General features: G+C 40.7%; 1 protein-coding gene and 1 non-coding gene across 2 annotated transcripts in view; both read right to left on the bottom strand.

Moving 5' to 3' along the window:
• Positions 1–6,959: 6,959 nt before the first annotated feature.
• Positions 6,960–22,726, bottom strand: part of LOC139717080 (S phase cyclin A-associated protein in the endoplasmic reticulum-like) — a 51,573-nt gene continuing 35,806 nt past the window's right edge. Inside the window, 15 exon segments of the mRNA XM_071628588.1 lie at positions 6,960–6,989; positions 7,941–8,132; positions 8,408–8,560; positions 9,337–9,566; positions 10,506–10,669; positions 11,253–11,485; positions 12,178–12,301; positions 12,677–12,789; positions 13,719–13,848; positions 15,739–15,935; positions 16,946–17,047; positions 17,820–17,975; positions 18,602–18,683; positions 20,205–20,347; positions 22,169–22,324. Coding sequence (XP_071484689.1) covers positions 6,960–6,989; positions 7,941–8,132; positions 8,408–8,560; positions 9,337–9,566; positions 10,506–10,669; positions 11,253–11,485; positions 12,178–12,301; positions 12,677–12,789; positions 13,719–13,848; positions 15,739–15,935; positions 16,946–17,047; positions 17,820–17,975; positions 18,602–18,683; positions 20,205–20,347; positions 22,169–22,324 — 2,205 coding nt within the window.
• Trnas-gga (transfer RNA serine (anticodon GGA)) lies at positions 20,486–20,558 on the bottom strand. The gene has a single exon. It is a non-coding gene; the product is annotated as a tRNA-Ser (tRNA).

The raw sequence follows: 22,726 nt of genomic DNA, 5'->3' as shown, positions 1-22,726 counted from the left end.
TGCATCTCAATCTTGAGAAAACCCAATTCACTCTGCTGGATTCTGGCTGAATGAGTGTATTGAATGGCATGACAAAAATACTCCTACATGAATAATCCAGTAAACCTGGAGGCATATAATCATATGCAGCGAATACAGAACAGTGCTCATTGAGAACACTGACAATGCCTCCACCTCCTCCTCCTTCTCCTCCCCTTCTTCCTCATTCTCCTCCTGTTCCTCCAACTTCTCATTACTGTCTCTCTCAATTTACTTCTTATTCTTTAACTCCAGTAAGCATCTTGTACAACCCCTGCTCCATTCTTCCTCCTCCTCTTCCTCATCTTCATCTGCATTATCACCACTGTCATCATCACCATCATATCATCATCATCATCACCATCATTACCATCACCATCATCACCATCATCAACATCACCATCATCATCATCAACATCACCATCATCACCATCATCATCATCACCATCACCATCACCATCATCACCATCATCACATTATCCTCCTCCTCCTTCTCCTCCTCTTCCTCATCATCATCATCATCATATAATCACCATCACCACCATCACAACCATCATTATTATCATCACCACTATCATCACCACCATCATTATCATTATCACCATTATATCATCACCATCATCACCATCATCATCATTATCATCATCACCATCATCCTCATCATCATCATCATCATCATAAATATATGCACTGTAGTTACATATATGCACACACACAAACATGCAAACACACCCACATACAGGTACATATCAATCTACTTCATTATCAAAGAAAAGCCAGAAATGTTTGCGTGCATTTGAATTTTGCGAATTTCACAAGAGCCAAGATTCACAAAATTAAAATGCATACAAAAGTTCTTGTCAACATTATATGCATTGAATGCCAGTGGCCATTCACAAAAATTTCATGCCGCGTAAAATGGCTGGCGGCTCCAATTTGTGAACATTTCACACCCCCAAAATATCTCGCTTTACAATCAATTCAAAGAAACAATGCTGTGTTCACTTGGAGTATTTGAGATATTAATCATCTTGAAGCCATGAAGTCTCTCAGGGGATTTCAAATCTAAACGATTAACTATGATATCCACACACACACGTTGTAAGAGCAAAATAAACTGAATATGTTGTGACAAATTTCTTCGGAGAGCTACGATGACAAGCCGAGTTGACATCTTCTCAGCAGAGAGTAATCCTTTACCTGGATGCAGTTCTCCCCTTCATAGTTGTCGCACCTTGTTTCTATTCAACCGTTTCAAGCCTAGACGATGCACGGCAAATCCAATATTTCTCTTTAGGATTCTCCACAGCGTCAACAGAAAAGACCCGGTAATCCCACCCTGGGAGGAAAACATCCTTCCAAAATGTCACGATGTTTCCACGGGGATACAAGAATGATTTTTTTTTCTTCCGAGGTAACACTTGCTTGTTTAGATGGTGGGCGTTTCAATAAGTCTTTTACGGCATAAAAAGTAGGTGGAATATTTGAATCCACTACATAAAGACGTAGTGTGAGAGCACACATCCTACAATTCTGCTTTCTTCAACTCCTCTCTCTCTCTCTCTAAACAGTGACTACATTTTCTTCAAATGTCAGGAAGGCAGACTTCAACTTCTTGTAAACTTAGCCTCTCACCTTTGACCTTTTGACCTTTCATTTTCATTTTCAGGGAAAATAACTGTGGTTACCTCTATTCTTCAAATTCATGAATCAATCACTTGCAATACTTCTATTCTTCCTTTAAAATTTGCTTTTCACCAGACCTTTCTAGTCAAAGATATGGTGGGAAAATGACACACTCAGCAAATTTATTGACCCTTGACCTTGAACTTAGTTCGATAACCCATATCATTTAATGTAAATGACTGCTAATTCAATCCTAACTTTCCCACCAAATTTACTACTGTTTACCAACCCTCTGCCTGCCCCCCCCCACCTTCCTAGCTCAAGTCATGTCCATAAAATGAAATGTGTCATATAGCTCTGTGACCCATGACCTTCGACCTCAAGGATAATGCACTTAAAATAATCAGCACATGTAAACTCTATGTGCCATATTTTGCACAAGTATGGGAGAAAGTCCACTCTGGGGTTTTGGTCTTATTGCCATAACAAAATGTAGGACATACGGACAGACAGACAGGGGGCAGCTATAGACAGACGGATAGACACACAATGTGAAACATCACTTCTCAAGCACACTTTGGGATAAGAATAACGAGAACCCAGCTTTACCACTTCATTGCCGTTTTTTCCAGATATTAACACAACACAGAATATATATGACCTATATACAGTGCGTATCAAAAAAAAAAACGCAACAAGATTTAATTTCGAATTTGTGAAGACTGTGTTAACTTTACACCAAAGTGAGTAGCAACATCTTAAAGCCACATATCTCCTCTATCCAATGATATCTTATTTATTCTTACACGGTCATGGATGGCTGAGTAATCATTCTTTTTGGACAATGGGTCAAATTGGACTTGGGACCAAGTTTCAGTTTCTGCATTGAACTATGACGTTGATTTTCGTAGAGAAAAGCTGAATGTCTGGGCTGGACTTTGTGGAAACGGTTTGCTCCTAGGGCCCTTCTTCTCTGAAAACAACATGAACGGAAATGGATACTTACAAATTTTAAAGGAACATGTGATTCCTGAATTAATGGAAAATTTTCCTGCGCAACAAAGGGGTGTGTTCAGACGCCTATGGTGGGCACAGGATGGCGCACCAGCCCATCGACTAGTTGCAGTAAGAAACAGATTGGCTGAGGTATTTGGAAATCGGGTGATTGCCTTGTATCATGATGTGGAGTGGCCACCACGATCTCCGGATCTGACTTGTTGTGACTTTTTTCTTTGGGGTTATCTCAAGAGCAAAGTGTTCATTACCCCTCCACCTGACATTGCAACTCTGAGACAAAGAATCACTGATGAGTTTGAAGCTCTACGCCACCAAGCCCCAATGATTCGCAGGGCTGTGCGTGAGATGGAGAAAAGAGCTAATCTCTGTGTGGAAAGGAATGGTGGCCATGTTGAGGGGCATGGGATGTAATGTTAAAAAGAGATATCCGAAAGAAGACAATGGTAAGTGGCGATTATTAATTTCATTATTCCATTTGTTAAGTTAATTTCTGATAAGGTGCATTGATTCTTGCAGTGTCTAAACTTGGTCCCAAGTCCAATTTGACCCATTGTCCAAAAAGAATGATTACTCAGCCATCCATAACCGTGTATGAATAAATAAGATATCATCGGAAAGAGGAGATATGTGATTTTAAGATGTTGCTACTCACTTTGGTGTAAAGTTAACACAATCTTCACAAATTTGAAATCAAATCTTGTTGCATTTTTTTTATACACACCGTATATATGTATTGAAGACAGGATTATGTAGTGCGTCAGTTTCAGTTATATTCTTTCCCATCTCTTGGTTATTATTGTATAATTGTAACTTTATCCAGTGTGATCAATGGAACTATTTTTTTTTTTTTAAGTACAGGCTTGATTGAGGATTGAGAATGGCATTTCCATCCTATTTCCAGCAGAGTGAAATATCAAAGGGTGGCTGGAACCTGCAGCTTTTACCCAATACAGCAACAAACACAAATGTCGACAGAAGATCTTACAGATCCAATCTGATATTTGTCCATTTTAAGATTTAAGCAATGCAAGTTAGGTTTACAATCCAGGAAAACAAGGAATATATAGAGAGTAAAAAACCTTGCTGCAGGAGTAAGCAGGCGCTTACTGGTACATTTGCAAAATATCAAGCTCAAAACATCAAGATATCAAAATATCACGACAGGTAATCTATATTGGTGAGGCCTCAAGACCTGTTGAGCTTGGACATCTTTCAGCTCTTATCAAAAAGGAAAAACAATTTTATCCCTTAGAGTACTGTATACGCCATATATTTCGTGAGTCTCAATTTTCGCCAATTGGGAATTCCTGACGATTTCGCGAGGGGTTAAATTCGCGATCGTGGAGTCTTGCACTGAACGGAGAAATGCGTACATGCGTATGTCACATTCACATCGGGATCAGAGTCAATATTTTCGCGTGTCTTTAATTTCGCGAATAGCACCTGACTCGCGAAAAACCTCACGAAATATTTGGCGTATACAGTATAATGTCATCAACTCAAATGATAGTGAACAGTCAATGGCTTCATCTGGGAATCAATAACAAAAGGCCTGAACAGAGAAAGATAACATAGCTGGAGAAACGCACACCTAAGCTTTCAGCATCAAGCATGTGGTATGCATAGAAGAATTACAAAATCAAGCTCTTGTTAGTGAAATAGAATCAAGGACAGCACGGCAAATATAAAAGTACATAACAAAATTGCAATCCGAGTAGAGTGGAAAATGAATAAATCCAGTTAGTTAGGCCCATTTGATTAAAATCAATAAGCACAAAGAAAATTACAATCAGAAATTACACTGCAATATACAACTAATAATTCCTTGAATATCTCAGTATTTGAATTTTACTTCTCTACAGGAAAAGTACACTACAAATAAACTACATCTGCACATAACTTGCATTCTCCCATGTGAAAAAAAAGACAAAATATACACATTACGCACAATAAAATGTACATTTATGACACATGTGCTGATAAACTGCTAACTTAATTTTTGCCTTGATACAGCTAACTTCTGCAAGGTCATTTCCTGACACAGTTAGATTTCCATCCTTTTCTGCTATTTTCTCAGATTTATTATTTCTTTAGTCATACAAATTTAATTCAGTATGTCACTTAGAGGTCTTCACACTAACTTTGGAACTATGTTGTAAAAGCACATGTATTTGAGCCTCCATTATCCCCCAACGCTGTCTCTCTTTCAATCTCTTTACTTTCCTCTATTTCTCTTCCGTATGTTTCCTCGGCTTATACCTTTCAGTATTTTGGACGTAATAATTTAAAACAGAGACACAAAATGCAAACAGCTATATGCGCTGCCATAGTGACTTCAGGAAAGAAATACAATGACCTTGTAGCCTTATCACTTCTTTTAAATTTCAAAAGTTTATGATTTATTACTTTATAAAATGAAACTTAGTTGCAAGCAGGGCTGAAATTGATGCAAAGTTGTGACTCCCTCAAAGGTGGAACACAGTGGGGTTAATGGCAAGAAAAAAGTGAGCAAACAAAGAGAAAAGAATTGTCAAAGTGTCAACTCGAGAACTGTAGTTAGTGTGAGTGCACTTCAAGCAAAACTCCACACTCTACCTATGTCTGAATTGCTTGGCTCTGTCACACTAGCACCATGCTCGGCTGTATATCACAAGACAAGACATACAAAAGTACAAGTGCAGGTTGAGATGCCGCATATATCAACAGTCCGTACATTTGGTTAATAGTAATTGCTAGTGTATTCTTGTCCTACTGGCATAGACCTAGCCAATGTGATTAAACACTCTCCCTAGTGTCACAGTGACTCACTCATGAGTCATGTGAAATATATTACATATTCAACTTAAACTTACTGTTTTCCCTTCTTCAACACTGTCACTACAACTATTTCAAATTGCTGTAAAATAAGATAACTTCAAATTGCTGTAAAATAAGATAACTTCAAATTGCTGAAAAATAAGCTAACTTCAAATGAATTACAAAACAATTTAACCCTTTGTGGGCTTTGAGTGCCGATTGGCACAGAAAACCCCATAGCATTGCACACATTGTTAGAAGCCCCCGGCACAAAAAGGGTTAAAAATTCAACCTGCTATGAAACATCGACTGACAGCAACTTCTTGATGAGCATCAAACATGGTTACTGAGGGCAAGAGGTATTTGATGACAAATTTTAGTCTCCCTTTTCTTTCCCTCCCCCAGTAAAATCACTACTCTCTTAGCTCACATTCCAATTATCGACACTTGATGAATTACATAAACTCTGCAACCATCCTAGTAAACTGCTATGTGAGCCCTCAGTTGACTGGCCACATACTGGAGTTGTATCAGGGCAATTTCCCCGTGAGAGCACTTACCCCCCAGCTAAATACTGGTTGATATGGTTAGAATAAAGATTAGGGTTAGGGTTAGGTTTAGGGTATAGAGTTTGGGTTAGGGCTAGGTTTAGGGTATAGAGTTTGGGTTAGGGGTAAGATTAGGTTCAGGATTAGGATAAGGGTTAGGGTCAGGGGAAGGGTCCGGGGTAATTGCCCAGGGGGTGATTGCCCTACACCCACTGGACGCTGGGTTTGTGATATTAAGCATGAGGTAAATTCTGGTGGATCTTGGAGGTGATAGGGAGACTTTGATTCGGGACAGTAGGGCATATAGGACAGTGAGTTAACCAACAGTGACCATCTTCCTCTGTCCTGATTTGCTCGCTGTTTAGATTTCTGTGGATGGGCACGCTTGCATGCGCTGCACTTGCGTAAGCTGTCACACAGGTGCTTGTTTTACTCACATATACAGCGGCTAGCCACCCATTCTGTTTACTCGTTCCATATGGGAACCCAGTGGCCTGTGTATTAAGTCTATGGGGATTTCAGAATTCAGTATGGAACGGGTTACCAGACCGAATATCATTTCCACCGAGAAACATCCCGAAAATCAGCAGGATGGAGAAATCCTCGGTTTCGCGCGTGCACAGAATAATTTTACACTCTGCCTCCCGTCCTCTTTGCCAACCCTCCCGACATCAAAACTAACTAATAACACAAGGCAGGACTCAAATGATTGTGGAAACATTTGGCTGAAAGTTCTGTTGGAGGAGGTCTTACCTCTTGCTTTGGCTGCTGTTGGTACCAGTTTTCTCCTTTCTTGATCCCCTAGACGCTCCTGTTAGAAAAGAGATGTTGAAACAGAAATTTCTATTTAGAAATCACTCAAACAAACAGAGCTGCATTTTACAAGCTTTCTTCTGTGATATCTTGAAACACTTCTTAATACATTTAAAAATTTTCTGATAAATAAACAGTAACTTAACCAATCTCGACCCCAACCCCCACAAGCTACTGAAATAAGGAGGAAAGGAAGGGTAAACAAATTTAACAGAAAAGTGAGTAAACTGGTAGTTGCCAACAACAGATATACGATGACAGAATACACTCTGCTTGTATCTAGAATTAGTTTGAATTAAATGCATTCTGCACTGATGGTACTGTCGGACAGTGTCACATGATTCTACTGTATATTAAGCTGTTATTTTCACAAGCATTTAATTTTCGCAAATTTCACAAATCACTATTAAATTGCGAATTTAACAACACGTGAAAATGTCGCCATATGCTATGGTAGCAATGCACTGTAATGATAGAGTCAGTGTAGATTCGCGAAAACGACATCTCGCAAAAATGTCTGACCTCCTAGTTCACGAAAATATCTGTACGCAAAAAATAACAGCCTATAATCAAGTATTGTATCCCTATTGCATATACTGTATTCCTACCACATGTCAAGAGTTTGAGGAAATTATGTGTTGTTAAAAGTTTGCATGATGTTGTAAATGAAGGAAAGAGATTTGCAGTAACACCATGTGTATGTAGTCCTTGAAAGGAGTGTCGTTTGGGAAGAAAGAAGACCCTAGAAAGAGGAGAGTAAAGGAAGGAAGCGATATACAGAGAGTGTAAGGAAGGTAAATGGTGATAGTCAAAGGATAGTGGTGAGCTGGAAGTTTAGGTTGCTTTAATGGAGACGGGAGAATAGGAGACAGGGACAGTTGTGAGGAAGAATAGACTAAGAATCAGGTAAAGGGTTTGGAAGTTGGTGGGAGGAGAAAGATGAACCAGAAACGCAAGAGAACAGACAGAAGGAGAAAGTTGGATAATCATGGAGATAAGAGAGAGAAGTGAAGAAGATGTGCAGATGTGAAGGTAAGAGGATATTGCTACTCAAACATGCAGGATTTGAAATTACAGGGGAGCTAATTCGAAGAAACAGACATGAAATAAACATGAGCTTACCTCTAAGAACACAACAAGCAGGGAGCAGCTCATCTCCTGTTGTAGGATCTTCTTGTTCTCCACGTTGTCATAGCAACAGGAGATGAGGGTAGGGTAGAGGACGTTGACCAGCCGGGGGTCACTGAAGTACTGGAAGGGAAGGCTGCACAGCTGCTGGAGGAGGGTTGGAGTGTTGCCTGTCTGTACGAGAACCTGGGGGAAGGGGGAATGAAAGAAATATGAATAATGTATCTACAGGATTTACTTGATGTATAAGTATTAATTTACTGTTGTGTTAAGATAATAACACAACAGAATCTATATGCATAAAGCAAAAAGAAAATAAACACTTTCAAATATTTTTGGATAACCCAGGCACAGCGCTAAGAAAAAAATAATGAAAACAATAATAATAACTGCACAAAAATGGTGAATTTTTAGTTGGTAGACCTGGGCACCAAATACAGCACTATATTTTCTGCCGTTACCTGGTTGTCATTGCTGAGTACAGTGAAGTAGCCTACGATGAGAATGACTTCGTGGAGCAAGTCTTCGCAGGCTGTGAAGTGACTGCAGTACCACATCAGATAGGTGGCGATGTGTCTGAACTCCAGCGACGTCCCCTCGGCACCAAGGGCGGTCTGTAAAAGAGACGGAGAGTCATTATTTGATGATGACCAGACAATAGAAAGTGTCAGAGATTTGCATTGATATGCCCTCTCTTTGATATTGAGCTATCTATGCTTACTACTTCATATATTCCTCAACATTCTCATATTGTATTTGCTGGTGATAACGCCGCAGCGCCGGAAAAGCCGTATCCCAACTTTGGTGATGAAAAACAGAAGGGGTTTTGTTCTGATTAAAACTTCATTATTTCTCTACATTACATATCTGAGAAATTTTGTTAATTCTCCATCTTTCCAAGGCCTTTCTAATTATGTCTGTTTTATATGTTTGTTTTTCCACTTGATGCAAACTTTGTGTCAGGATTTTGAATGATATTTCTGTGTGTAGGACTCTAATGTGAGGAATGACCAAGAGTGTGTACACTCACACACACTATTCAATAGCCTGGTGTCTTCATTCACACACACTGTACTATTCAATAGCAGATTATTGCAGAGATAGGCCTATTGTGTGATATGTGAAGGATTGCAATCACCGCAGTGGTTATGCACATCATCATGCAAGGTGCTGTGTTTTTTTTTCACACTTTGGAAAGACAATAATTTACTTGTGCTGGCATATAGGCCTCATCACCAACTTTACTATTTCATTTTTGTGAAAAATTGTGTGGCATTATCGCTGGCGAATACGGTATCTGAATTCGACAAAAAGATTTTAGACTCGTGTTCCACAGAAGGGTAATCTCAGAGTGCAGTATTTCTCCTTCTCTGCCAGCATTGCTTCTCACCTGCAAGACATTCAGGTCCAATGTGGCAATGCTGCTGAGCATCTTGATCCCAGCGTTGACCACGCTGAGGGTGTGCTCAGGGATCTCTGGTGGGGTCATGGTGCTGTCCCTGGCAGGGGCTCCACCGTGGAGCAGGATGCCGTAGAGGAGGGAGACGATGCCCCCCAGACCGGTCACCTGGAAGGTGGCCACCAGCTGGGTGGTGTCGTCCTTCTTGGGTGTAAAGATGCCTGCAGCGGTTCTGGAGTCAAACAATCGAACAAACAGACAAACAACTCAATCATGATGTCTTTCTTGATACCTGGGGTGGGGAAGCACCATGGATTGGGCAAAACATTCCTCTAGGAACAAAAGTTTGTCAAGATTAACCCGTTGAGGACGGACTGATTTTGCTACAACGCGCATTTCCCATAGACAATTGCCCAAGTATACTCAGGACTTGTCCTCGACGGGTTAAAGGTACACGGACCACAGATTCAAAAAGGTGCTGATCGATGGCACGACAATCGCCGGCATCTTCATTACAAAGATCAACGATGTAGATCTAGTCAACTGTCAATGAAAGTATATCACATATTTACACGTTTACACGTATTTACAAGTTTCCACAGCTAGCTAGCAAGTGAACTTTGTCTTTGAGGATGCATACGTTTATAGACAGAACCAGCCCAGAATAATGGCCAAATCAAGAGATGAAGTGAGAATGACATGATGCCACACACATTTTTCACAAACTCAGTGCATGAATCGGTTTTATTTAGATATTCGAAACATGACATATGCGTAAGCATTGGTCCATGTACAATGTAACAGCACCTTCTCGAATCCTGGATCCGTTTCCCATCATCAAAAAAAATATGAATATTAACTCCTTGGCATCTCCTTGCAGTATCATTACAATTTCTTATAGTGTGGCATTTTCATAGTTCATACTCTATGATACCAGCACTAAAATACAACCATGCCAATGTTTTACTTCCTGTGAATTCCTAGTATTACCTGTCTATAACTTCTAGTACATTTTGTATATTAGAAAAATGCCACCCATCAGCACTGTCAAAACCATGAGAAAATCTCCTAACAAATCTAGCATGAGAAATCAATGGCATAGATATTTCTAAGTTAACAGTGACTGATCTTGGGAGGTCTCCTTTGCTGTGAATTGTCACAAACTCACCTGTTTGAGGCAGTGGAGATGAATCTCGTCATGGCACCCAGCAGCCCAAGGGCATGCTGCAGGAACTCAGCTATATGGGGCTCCTCGTCTATGGGGTCCCGCACGTTGCTGAAGTATACAGTCAGCTTGTCCAACACTCCACAGCTAACCAGGTAGCTGCAACAACAACAACAACAACAAATCAATAAACAAAGGATTAGTAATGGCAAGGGTGTAACTTGATAACTTGATATCTGATTGAAGATGTAAGTAGTATTTGTGCACGATTAAGGACATATCAAACTCACACACGGACTGTTGTAACTCTCACAGGGCTGCTAACATTGGCACATCAAAATGATCGAGATTCCAAAGAGCAATGAGGGAGATCTTGTGTGTTACATGCATCTCAATGGGCAAAAATAATTCCTGAATCGGAGAGAATTTCACATCTAGATATAAGGAGATATTGAAGTTTTAAAGGAAGCCCCCTGAAGAATCATGGAAATTTGGCAGCTGTGTTCTTATGAGGGATGAATAAAACCATATTTGACCTTACTGTAAGTAATTAGATACTGTATCACTAAGATGTTAAAAAAACTGAATTAAATACACAATATATGAGAACACGTATAAGAGTATCACAAAAACAACAACGAAACATGTTTGCTTCGTTGCGGCAACGAAACCACCCCAACCCCCATCCTGATGCTCTGCCATTGGGGGTCACTGCCCTATAGGTCACAGACTGGACACTCACCTCACAATGTCCATGCCCCACTGGTCAAACGTCTCCTTCTGCTTCTTCTTGGCTGAGGATGGCAGCTTGCCGTCTGGCGTGGACGGGGACTGCGGCCGGTGCTTGACCAGGACGTTGAGGAGACTGGTCAAGAGTAGCATGAGACTGCCGGCCACCACGTCATAGGGTGGCTTGAGGGAGTCCAGTCCCCAGGGATGACCATGAAGACCATCCTCTGTCTCTGGTATTAGAATCTGGGGGGGGGGGGAGGGGGCAGAAAACATATATTAGCCACAGACATTATACTTCTGCAGAGGGATCATTCTTATTTCTCAATCTATCACTGCGGTTCTGAATCATGAATTCAAACATTTTCCACATTGCATTACAAGTTCCGATTTGTAAAATATTGAACTCATTTTATATTGGCCTCATATTTGCTATAAAATTTGAGATTTATGCCAAATATACAGTGTACAACTCACAGGTCCTACAGAGATATGGCTATGTCATTACCTGGTGAATAGGCCTGTTTGTGCTTAAAATCTTTCTCCTAATGCTCTATATTCTGATTCATTAACCCTTCATGTGCCTGGCCAATTAACTAAAAATGCCAAGTTTTTCATCTCGGCATACAGGAATCCATCCGAACTATTAGCAAGCCCACTCAGGTGTATCAATGTACCTCAGTCCAACAGGCAGGTCATGGTGACACAATAGGGATTAGGGAGATTACATAATCTTAATTCACTGACAATTAGCTTACAGACATCTAAATACCAATCAGCAAAGAAGTTACTCTATCATGGCTGCCAATTGGCCAATAAAGCAGAGCAAGGGTTAAAGAAGACAACAGCAAATCTATGATCAAGCTTTTAAGCAAATCTAGACGTGATTAATATGATGGTACACTTTGTACTATGGTGGATGGTAAACTGAGACTTACGGATAGCTGGTGCATAAGGAGGTCTATGAGGGGCGCCATCTTGCCGCTGTACATGGCATACTGGCAGTTGTCATAGTTATTACGGCAGGCAAGCCGGAACACCTCGGCGGCCGAGCACAGTGTCCTGCGTTGAAGAGATTAAATGTTAGTGATGTGTCCGTATCAATGTCATAATACAATTTGCAGATGTATATGCGTACGACAACTACTGCCATGAAAGTTACAAGCACAAGAGAGAGAAAGAGACAAACACACAGACAGACCGAAAGACAGAGAGGTAGAGCGACAGGGAGAGAGATTAGAGAGAAGACAACATGTTGGCAAATAGGAGAAAGACCCAGACGAATCCCCCTCACAAAAATAAAAGGACAAAGCACATTGACTGAAAGAAGAGTGAAAGGAAACAAGGTCCAAAACAACCTGGACAAGAAGATGAATGTATGGGACTAAAGAAGCAGGGATAAATATTAAAAATAAAAGTACTAGACTGGGAACTCACTTCTTGGGAACCACTGCGGGTCTGTCGGAAGAAGCACTGTCTATCAGCATCAGTATCCTCGTCAGGACGGACAGACCACCGTGAGCCCTGAACATGATTTGGTCTGATGGCTCCTACAGTGAAAGTATACACAGACCAGAATACATCATCTAGTGGCAGTCACTATGGGATGACTTTTTATCGATAACATCATTTCATAAAATGGGTTCAAGAACGTAGCCCATCAGTACGGCTGAAGTGGGTCGTATGTCTGCTCTTCATTTTCTTGTGACATGCACTGCTTGTTATCCTGTAGTAGATTAGCAATCAATCTGTGTCTCTGTGTATGGCTAAAACTCAAACAATTGCCTTGTTTCATGCAGCCGTCATCATGGTCGATCAAAGGTCTGCCCCATTGTGCTGCAATATAAAGTTTTACCACCTGATCTGAAAAAATAGTTCATAGACCCATTTAATAAAACAAATAATGCACAGAATTAAGTTTGTGACATTAGTGGAGATGCAGCTCACTCTTGGTCATTCACAGTATTATGCAACATATCATGCACTTACACCATTGTAAATACTCTCGAATGCACTGCACCTCCACTAACACAATCTCTCCTGTGCATTATTTCTAAATATCTAAATATACAAATGAGACTTTCTGGTCCCATGTCAAAGTTTTGGGGTAGAGACTATGGGTTGCAGCTTCAGTAATGGCAAGAAGATTGCAGCTGATTTTCATATGATCATTTGTGACCCATTTCTGCCAAAATTGTGGTACAGTGACACCGGCCAAAACATTACGGAAAGACTAAAACTTTATAGGTAGCTCCAAACAATTTCCTTTTGTTTTTAATACATCAGCACCAATAAAGATATCTATTCTGATGATACCATTGAGAAACTGAGATAACAGCTTGTCAGAGCCACTATGCGATTGACTTTCATTTGGAAAACTGAAAACATTCACCCAAAATAGAAATAAAGCATTTAAGAAAATGCAGTTCCTACATAATCACAGTCCTTGAGAGAAAGTTGATACTGGCAAAATGAGTACCTTTTTGTCTAGTATCCGGTTGACCTCCCCGAGTGCACGGTCCAGCGCCGATACTTTGCTCTGCTCCCACGGTCCAGAGGAGTCGGACGCTTGAAGATACTTGTTCATGTCTTTCAGCAGTTTCTGAAGTCTGAGATGGAGCATAAATTTTGTTATTGCAACAAACTGACAAAATTGCTCTTCACTGACATAGATATGCTTGTAATCACTGAATGTTTAGTGTTTTAGTAGTAGCCAGATCAGCAGCCATGATAAAACTAGATATATCGCTACGGCTACTGATATGCCTCCGCCATAATGCATGGTTCTCCTAATAGGTCTATAGTACAATGTCTTGACAATGTGTGATGACAGTTTCACACAATTGGCAAAATATTAAAATGACAGGTTTGACACAAATGTGCTGAATGTTCACTTTCCTAGAACTAGGTTCAATTGGATGAATGATTAAAATGTCAGAGTGCAGGTATTTGGGGAACTGATGATTTTTACTTGACTTTTGACCCTTTTATAAGTTTATGCATTGAGTAATTTTCAAGGTATTGAGAAAAAGTATAATTTCAGTATCAAATGGGAAAATAGCATTATCTAAACCTGGCCTTTGACCTTTGATATCACAGTTCCAAAGAGAATCACTGTTAGGTTGAACATGCATAAATATGTAAGTTTCACGATGATACCTTGAGTTACTTTCGAGATATGGAGGAAAAAGTGCAATCTAGCACTTTCATTTGACCTTTTACCTTTTGACCTTTGACCTTTTGGCAAGAAACTTCCCCAAAAATATATATTGGGTAATACATGCCATACATCAAGTAAAAAAAAACAAACCTTCAGGCATATTGCATTTTAAGGAAAGTAGTGATATTTTGAGGAGTTGACCTTGACCTTTGACCCATGACCCCCAACTTCCCTAGATAATCACTGCCCATCGGTACAAGCATATATACTGAGTTCCATGAAGATACCTTGAACCATTTGCGAGATATGGAGAAAAACATGAAATTTCAAAAAAAAATTTCACAAAATAACTTGTGACCTTTGACCTTTGACCCTGTGACCCTAAAATCCACACAAAGTATTATCCCCCAAGGATATACCCTCATACCAAGTTTGATGTAAAACCACCACACGGTTCTTGAGATATCGACAAAAACAAAACGGGACGGACGGACGTACGGACAGACGTACGGACGTACGGACGCTACGACGGACGGACGGACGGACGGACGGACGGACGACCCGAAAACATAATGCCTCCGGCCACTTCGTTGCGGAGGCATAAAAATCATTTGCATATCGTCGCTGGGGTGACAAGACCTCGTATCTCAAAAATGTCAATTTTTTTTTTTAGCTTAATGGTCAAATAATGGGTCAAGTGATGTCTTGGCCAAATCCCAACTGTCTTACTTCAAAAATGAAGTCACTATGACATGTCAAAGGAAAGGCTTTCCCATTCACTATAGTGCTTTGGCCGCCATGTTTTTTTGCTCTCCTGAACATTTGACATTTTTGAGATACGAGGTTTTGTCACCCCAGCGACGATATACACTCCGGTTGGACATTTAACCAACGCTTTACTGATCACCAGATAGGTGTCATATCCACTAGACCACCGAGCCTCCACCCGACAACCAGTGCTGGTTCTGATCCTTATAGCATGCAGCAGGTGCTGCATAATTATTCAAATTAATGAATTGTTGTGTCAAGTTGTTGTAATTGCGACTGATTGACAAACTGCTCTTCATTGCCGTAAGATAAACATCATACACTCAGTGTTTCAGTAGTAGCCATGATAAAAAAATCATTGACAATCATACTCTGGTGGGATTTGAACCCATAACCTCCTGATTGCAATACAGACGATATATTCCTTAGACTACCAAGCTTCTGCCCAATAGCCAGTGATGGCTATGATGTCTGTCTAGCATTAAGGAGGTCCTGGGTTCTAAATGCACCTGAGTATGATGATCTGACAGATCTGATGAGAATGTAGACTAGGGTGCTCTCTGAGACTCACTTGGCCTTGTGATGCGAGTCCTGGCCCTGGGTCTTGGAGGGCAAGTTGTTCTCGTACTCCTTGCCCTTGCTGGCCATCCGCTGCCGCAGCTTCCTGGCCCTCTTCCGGCTGGCCTTGGTGCGCTCCCGCTCCGCCACTAGCTCTGGGTGTGGCTGGTCTCCCGGGGCATCCACCACCAGCTTTAGGGAGATCGTCTCCTACGAGGGGGTACACATCCACAAGCAGGGTTCAAAGGTCACGGTGTGTTTTTCTTTTCTTTTTTAAAATCCCTATCCACACATTTACTGAGGCTTGTTGCATAAAACACTCAGTATGATACCTAGGCCCCATTTTATCAAAAGATATAATCGATTTTAAATTTCCTTACCACACAGGCTGTCATAGACTTACCATAGAAATCAACTATATAATCAATTATAACTTTTCATAAAACAAGGCCCTGTAATAATAACTTTCCGAATTTACAATTGTTCAATACAATTTCAGATGACTACACTCTATGCGTTCTTACAATGACTGCAACAATGGTGATTTACTGTGGTTGCTTTGAAAGCTGGAATTCAGTTTCACAACTTACTTTCACAATGAACTAGAAATATCTTGACTTTCACAATACAACAACAGCTAAAACTTCAAGTCTGAGAAAAAAACTTTGATTGTTGAATGTAGTGACCTTTGAACTCTTACTGATACAGGAGTCTCGAAATGTACCCACTGCATTACGAGAGTCTTGGCAGAGTGACAATATGAGTCAGAAAAAGTTTTAACTAGACAAATATCATCAGTAGAAATTCAATCTGTCGTTGTACTTCAAAATAATCTTCTTCATTAAGGGAAAGAATGAAATGAACAGGTGCTGAATGCTCAAATCAGCTCAGGTTGATTCTGGATAAAAGTTTGTCTCTTATATATAAAATGTCAGTACAATAGAATGATGACTAAACTGAGAAAAACGATGAGCATGGTTTCATCAAAACGAAAACCTCCAAGGACATACAGAAATATTCCCTTCCTTTCAACTTTTTAACAGTTACTGCATGCCCATATCTTTTTCTTTTTTTCCATGGATACAAATATGCATTGATGGGACTAAAAGAATAGATGCGATGGCCTTTATGAAATGCTACTACAAATGAGAAATGGCAACTGATTGGAAGCATTTATTGTCCGTTTTGTTCTAGCAAAGTTCAGGGTGCCAGGCCTTTACCATGTCTTCCTCTGAGAGGTTGGACCCCTTGTGGTTCTCAGTCACCCTCTCTCGGTGCTTCTTGCCTCTCAGATGGCTGAGGAGGTAGACCTCCGACGGGATCTGTGGTTGTCATGGGAAGCGAGTAGAAGAGTATGTTCACAGGGCTGCCAACATTCTTCATCAGTCCAAATCAGGGAGATTTCAAAGAGCAATCAGGGAGATACTTTCTTGGGGCAAAATCCATTCCCAATCAGAGAAAATCTTATACTGTAAAAGTGGATATTTACGCGCAACTGATTTTTCGCGCTTTGCTGGGTGAAAAGAGTTTCACGTGTTCTTAATTCCGCGGAATCAAGACAACCCACACAGGAACATTTGGCAAGCAAAAATATTCGCCTGCTTTTATTTTCGCGCTAGTTTCTGGTTGCGCAAAATGCGCGAAAATTTCAACACCGCAAAAATTTCCACTTGTACAGTATTCTCTTATCTAGACATGAAGAGACCTGCAGAGTCAGGGAGAATTGGCAGCTCTGTAATCTTGTACCTTATACAGACTCACTAGTAAAGTGGCCTAAGTTATCATTACCATGAAATAGGATGATGTACAGATTTTTCCCCAAATGAAAATGCAGCATGACATTGCAAATGACTGCTTAAAATTACAAGTATAGAGGCTTGTCGGAGAGTGAGTGATCAAGTCCAACTGGATGAAGTTAGCATAGTTCAAAACAAACTACTCAAATGTATTCATAGAACTACAAATTTACAATGTAGATGCCAAAATAAATCTGAATGATAAGCACGCATAATCATCATCATTCTTGTTGCTTGGTCATGCATGTAATGAGGATGTGACTTGTAGACTCAAGAAAGTTGGACAGGGTCCACTCACCAACACTTTACACAGGCTGCACATCTTCTTCTTCTCATATGGCATCTGGCGCGGCGCCGCGTCGCTCGTGCCGTAGTGTCGGAAGGAGCTCAGTTCGATGGCCTTCTTCTGGATCTGCTCGATCTGCTGGCTGTGACGCTTCATGCTCTCGTCATGCTGTTCAGAGGAGAAGGGGTGAAAAGTCAGTATCTAAGTCAATGCTTTGCATTTGGGCTGGGTCAAATTTAATCCCCTCGTCGTTTGATATCAAGTCAAAAGAAGATTGAAGGTTACGTTTTTGCTTTTGCCTTGTCTCTCCGTGTTAACCTGCACATCACCGAGTGGCAAGAATACGATTTGTGTGTAATGCGCAAAGCAGTAGGCATACCAATTTGTACATATCCCCCCCCCCCCATGGTAAGTGTACCAATTTGCATATGTTGCCCTAAATAGCGAGTATACAAAATTAATGTATGTCACCTTTAAGAGAGTGAGTATGCCAGTTTGTGTGTACTGCACATTCTGAGTGGTGAGTATACCAACTTATATATATTGCATGGAGTAGTGAGTATACCAATTTGTGTATGTTGCCCAGAGTGGTGATTATACCACTTTGTGTATACTGCCTTGAGTGGCGAGTATACCAATTTGTGTATGTTGCCCAGAGTGGTGAGTATACCAATTGAATTTGTGTACGTTGCCCAGAGTGGTGAGCATACCACTTTGTGTATGTTGCCCAGAGTAGTAAGTATACCACTTTATGTATACTGCCCTGAGTGTCGAGTATACCAAATTGTGCATACCTTCTGCTGTATCTTCTTCTGTATTTCTTCCTCCTTGGCACTCTGTGCAGCGGTGAGAGCTGACAGGCGCTGTTCTCGCTCCCTGTCAAAATAATTACAGCAAAAAGAGTAATGTAGCAATACCAACATAATGTCCTTATCATTCACCATAGCCAAGTTCTATCATGAGAACCGGTTTTCAGTCCAGTGCTGTACGAGTTTCTGCTTTCAGATGTACATTCCAAAATGGAAGAAGAGTACATGACCATATTATTCCATGGCCAATCATTCATACAGATGCGAAGAATTTGGTTATACATCAGTAGAAACAAGCGCACATGCTCTTAGGTCAAGCAGCTACATCTCCTTCAACATGGAGAATATACACACTTATAATGACTGTATATTTCATGTCACTTTGAAAATTTTTTTTAGATATCATGGAATTGGCTCGTGTTCCAACTTCTTGGCACTGACTTGGGCAATATTATTAGTTACCCCCTGCTTGTTCACGAAATACGGGCAAATATCTACAGTCTGGTGCCATATTCCATGAGGCCGGAGGCCGAATGGAATATGGCACCAGACTGTAGATATTTCCTGTATTTCCTAAGAACAAGCAGGGGGTAACGATTTTATCTTTTGAAGTGTAAGTGCTAACCTTCTTCTCGCTGATTTCCCCTCGTGAATGATGTTGAAATCGCCGGCTGTCAGCCATGACCATGTTGACTTAGGCCTACGTCTCGCGAGCTGATTACTGTATGCGCGCATACAAATACGTACACGTACACGCCATAAGATACTGCAGTAGCCAGATAGATATAAGTTGCTGTTGTTTATCAAGCGTCTAGTGGTCTCAGGTTATGTGCGTAATATGCTTGAGGACCGCGCACTGTCCATTTGTTTTGTACAGGATTAGCGCGCACTTTCCTATAAGCGTCTTTGGTACATACGCAGCTGGCTGTGTAATACAGTATCATGACGTCATATCACGGAATACAGGATATATTCAGTGGTTGATTCACAAATGAGATTACAGAATTCACGATCACTAAAAGATAAACTAAAATATGTTGATATCTGTGACAGCGCACAATCACTTGGTAACACATGAAGCATGTGATGTACACATGATCATTTTGCAAGTTCCCAAGAAGGTTCAATTCTTTCTTCTTAGTCACAACTCTGCATTCACTCTGATCTCAGTGGCAAACCATGATATCAGTGTTGAATTTTAATCATGGAGCTGCAACAAACTCTTGACAATAAGGTAGACGCATCAAATGGAGCACTACGACTTTGCCCCTTTCTAGATCATAATATCAGCAGAGAACACAATGGGCCATATAAGCATCTTCTGTCAAACTAGCAACATTTGAGGCATTAAACTTTCATGAACTGGAGCTAACGGCCTTTTCTTAGAAACCTTCTTGAATTGCCACTGGCATTCATTGCATTGTGTAAACAAAACCTTTTGATCGCATTTTACTTTCATGAATTTCGGCCAACCGTGAAATTCGCAAAATTTAATTCGTCCAAAAATTCCAGGCTTTACAAAATTCAACTAAGATGAACCCTCCCTTCTCGTTAAGTGGGGGATGTCAGCCTGTGTCTGATAAGGTACCTTGCTTTCTCCTTCGAGGCATGCTCCCTGGCCCTCTCTCGCTGGTCTTTCAGGGCGTTCATCTTCTCCTCCTGCTCACGTCTGTATTTCTTCATCGCCTCCAGCCTGGCTATCCGCTCCTCTTCAAGAGCCTTCCTCCGCTCCTAGAGAGTCAAGATAACGAGAAGTCAATGAAAAGAATGATTTTGCAACTGATCGACAAATTGCCCTACATCGACAGAAATAAGCACTGAATTGATCGGTGTTTTAGTAGTAGCCATGATAAAAAATCATGGGCGTACATGCTCAAGCAGGATTCGAACCTACGACCTCCTGATCTCCGGACAGGCGTCATCTCCACTAGACCATCGAGCTTCCGCCTGACAGCAAGTGTTGGTTCTAATCCTTATAGCATGCAGCGGGTAGTGCGTAATTATTCAAATTCATGAAATTCTTCCGTCGAGATGTTTTCATTGCAACTGATTGACAAATTGCCCTACATTGACGTAAATAGGCACTAAATTGATCAAAGTTTTAGTAGTAGCAACGATAAAAAAATGGAGATGTAGGGCAATTTGTCAATCAGTTGCAATGAAAACATCTCGACGGAAGAATTTCGTGAATTTACAGAATTACTTCGTTTAAGTCCCTAAAGACTGCAAACTACCAACAATCACAGAAATAAAAGATTGATTGATGTCTCAAATGTTGTACCATCGTTTCTGCATACAGAAAATAAACAAATCAAAGTGGAAGATAGCTCCTCTGATATAATGAATTTTGCATTTTTAAAAATCATTCATGACTGTTCTACATTCTCTTTACATTTTTGCACTCCTTTTATGCTTTTTCACAAGTTAACCACAATGCAGTAAATATGCATATATGCAAGTGGTGGGTGGATAACCGAGTTTGGACTGTGTAAAATTTCTAGGGCAAGAATAGAAATAGCTGGAAAGGTCTTAGGTCCTCACAGAGAGAAAAAAAGAGTATATACAGATGAAAATAATTGAGTAAGTAAACCTGCCAATCAATGGCCCTATAATGAGTTTTCTCCCCCACCACATCCCACCCCTTTCAGTGAGTTAGCTCAGTCCGTAGCGCGTCTGCCTCATGATCTTGAGGACCTGGTTCGATTTCCGGTTCCCACTGAGCAATGTTGTGTGTAATCATACTGTCCCCTCTAGTAACAGGCAAAACACGCTTTCCCTCGGATAGGACATGAAATTGAGGTCCTGTGTGTGAGAGAGTCACAACTCATGCACATAAAAGATCCTGCTTCATTTCTTCATCACAAAGAGCAGGTTGTTTAGCCCAGTGAAGTGGTCCCACTTTACATCCAACTGGACTCCACTGAAGACCAGGAGGGTGTTTCATAAAGCTGTTTTTAAAGAAGATCAGTTCTGATGTGCTATACTTATCAGAATTTCAATAACTCAACACAAAAACTGATAACCAGTCGAAGTCATTTGTAGCTTTAAAGGGTGTGTACAGTTCTGGTCGAGGTGAGGATTTAGCTTTTAACATTTTGCAGAAAGCAGTCTATGAGATGTCAAAGAGCATGCAGTTCTAAGGGGTATCAAAAGTTTATTTGATGAAATTCGGTTTTGAAATGGCTCAGATATCCAAAAACAAGGTGAAACAAAGAGATCCTAATAAAGTTGTGGCATGTCGCCTTTTATTATTAGCACTTTTTTGGATATCTCAGCCATTTGAAAACCAATTTTCATCAAATAAACGTTGAATCCTTCTTAAAATTACATGCTCTTTCATATTTCATAAGAGGCTTTTCATTATCTCACTTAGGAATGTTCAAAACATGAATCCCCACCTCAACCAGTTCTGTACAGTCCCTTTAAGAACAGCTTTATGAAACACCCCCCAGATATTGCAGCTGAATGTGGGCTATCCAGCCATCTTCTAAAATGGAAATGAAACAAACAAACAAACAAACAAACCCCATACCACCCCAACCCCATCCTTACCTGAACAGCCTCCTCCTTAGCTGCCTTCTCCTCATGCTTGCGTTGCCTTTCCTCTAGGATGTCATGGTAACGGGCCTCGTGGCCCTGGTGCCGAGCCATGATGTCGTGCTTCTTGTTCTGGGCCTCCAGAGTGTTGATGAAGGCAATCTCATTGGCCTGTGGCACAGTGAGATGCATGCATGGAGAATATTGGTATGAGATTAACCCTTTCTGTGCCAGGAACCTCTGGCAGTGTGTACAATGCTATGGAGGTATCATTTGCCAATCTGCACTCAAAGTATACAGACCACTCATTTTAAGCGAGCAAGTCTGCCAACATTCCCACATCCAAATCAGGGAGATTCCACACAGCAATCACGGAGATATCTGTGTGTTACATGTATTTAAATGGGCAAAAATTAATTTCCAAATCAGGGAGATTTTAATATTCTCTTATTCAGACATGAACAGATTTTGACATTTTCAGGGAGACTCCTGCAGAATCAGGGAGACTTGGCAGCTCTGCACATTGCATCAAGATTCTACCTTCGGGTGCAACTTTGCACATAGGATTTTACA

This window comes from Diadema antillarum, unplaced genomic scaffold (assembly GCF_040938485.1).
Source record: "Diadema antillarum isolate AM-2024a unplaced genomic scaffold, OU_Dant_1.0 scf00000071, whole genome shotgun sequence".
Classification (NCBI taxonomy): domain Eukaryota; kingdom Metazoa; phylum Echinodermata; class Echinoidea; order Diadematoida; family Diadematidae; genus Diadema; species Diadema antillarum.
The sequence above is the reverse complement of the archived record's forward strand: the minus strand, read 5'-3'. Positions and strand labels throughout refer to the sequence as shown.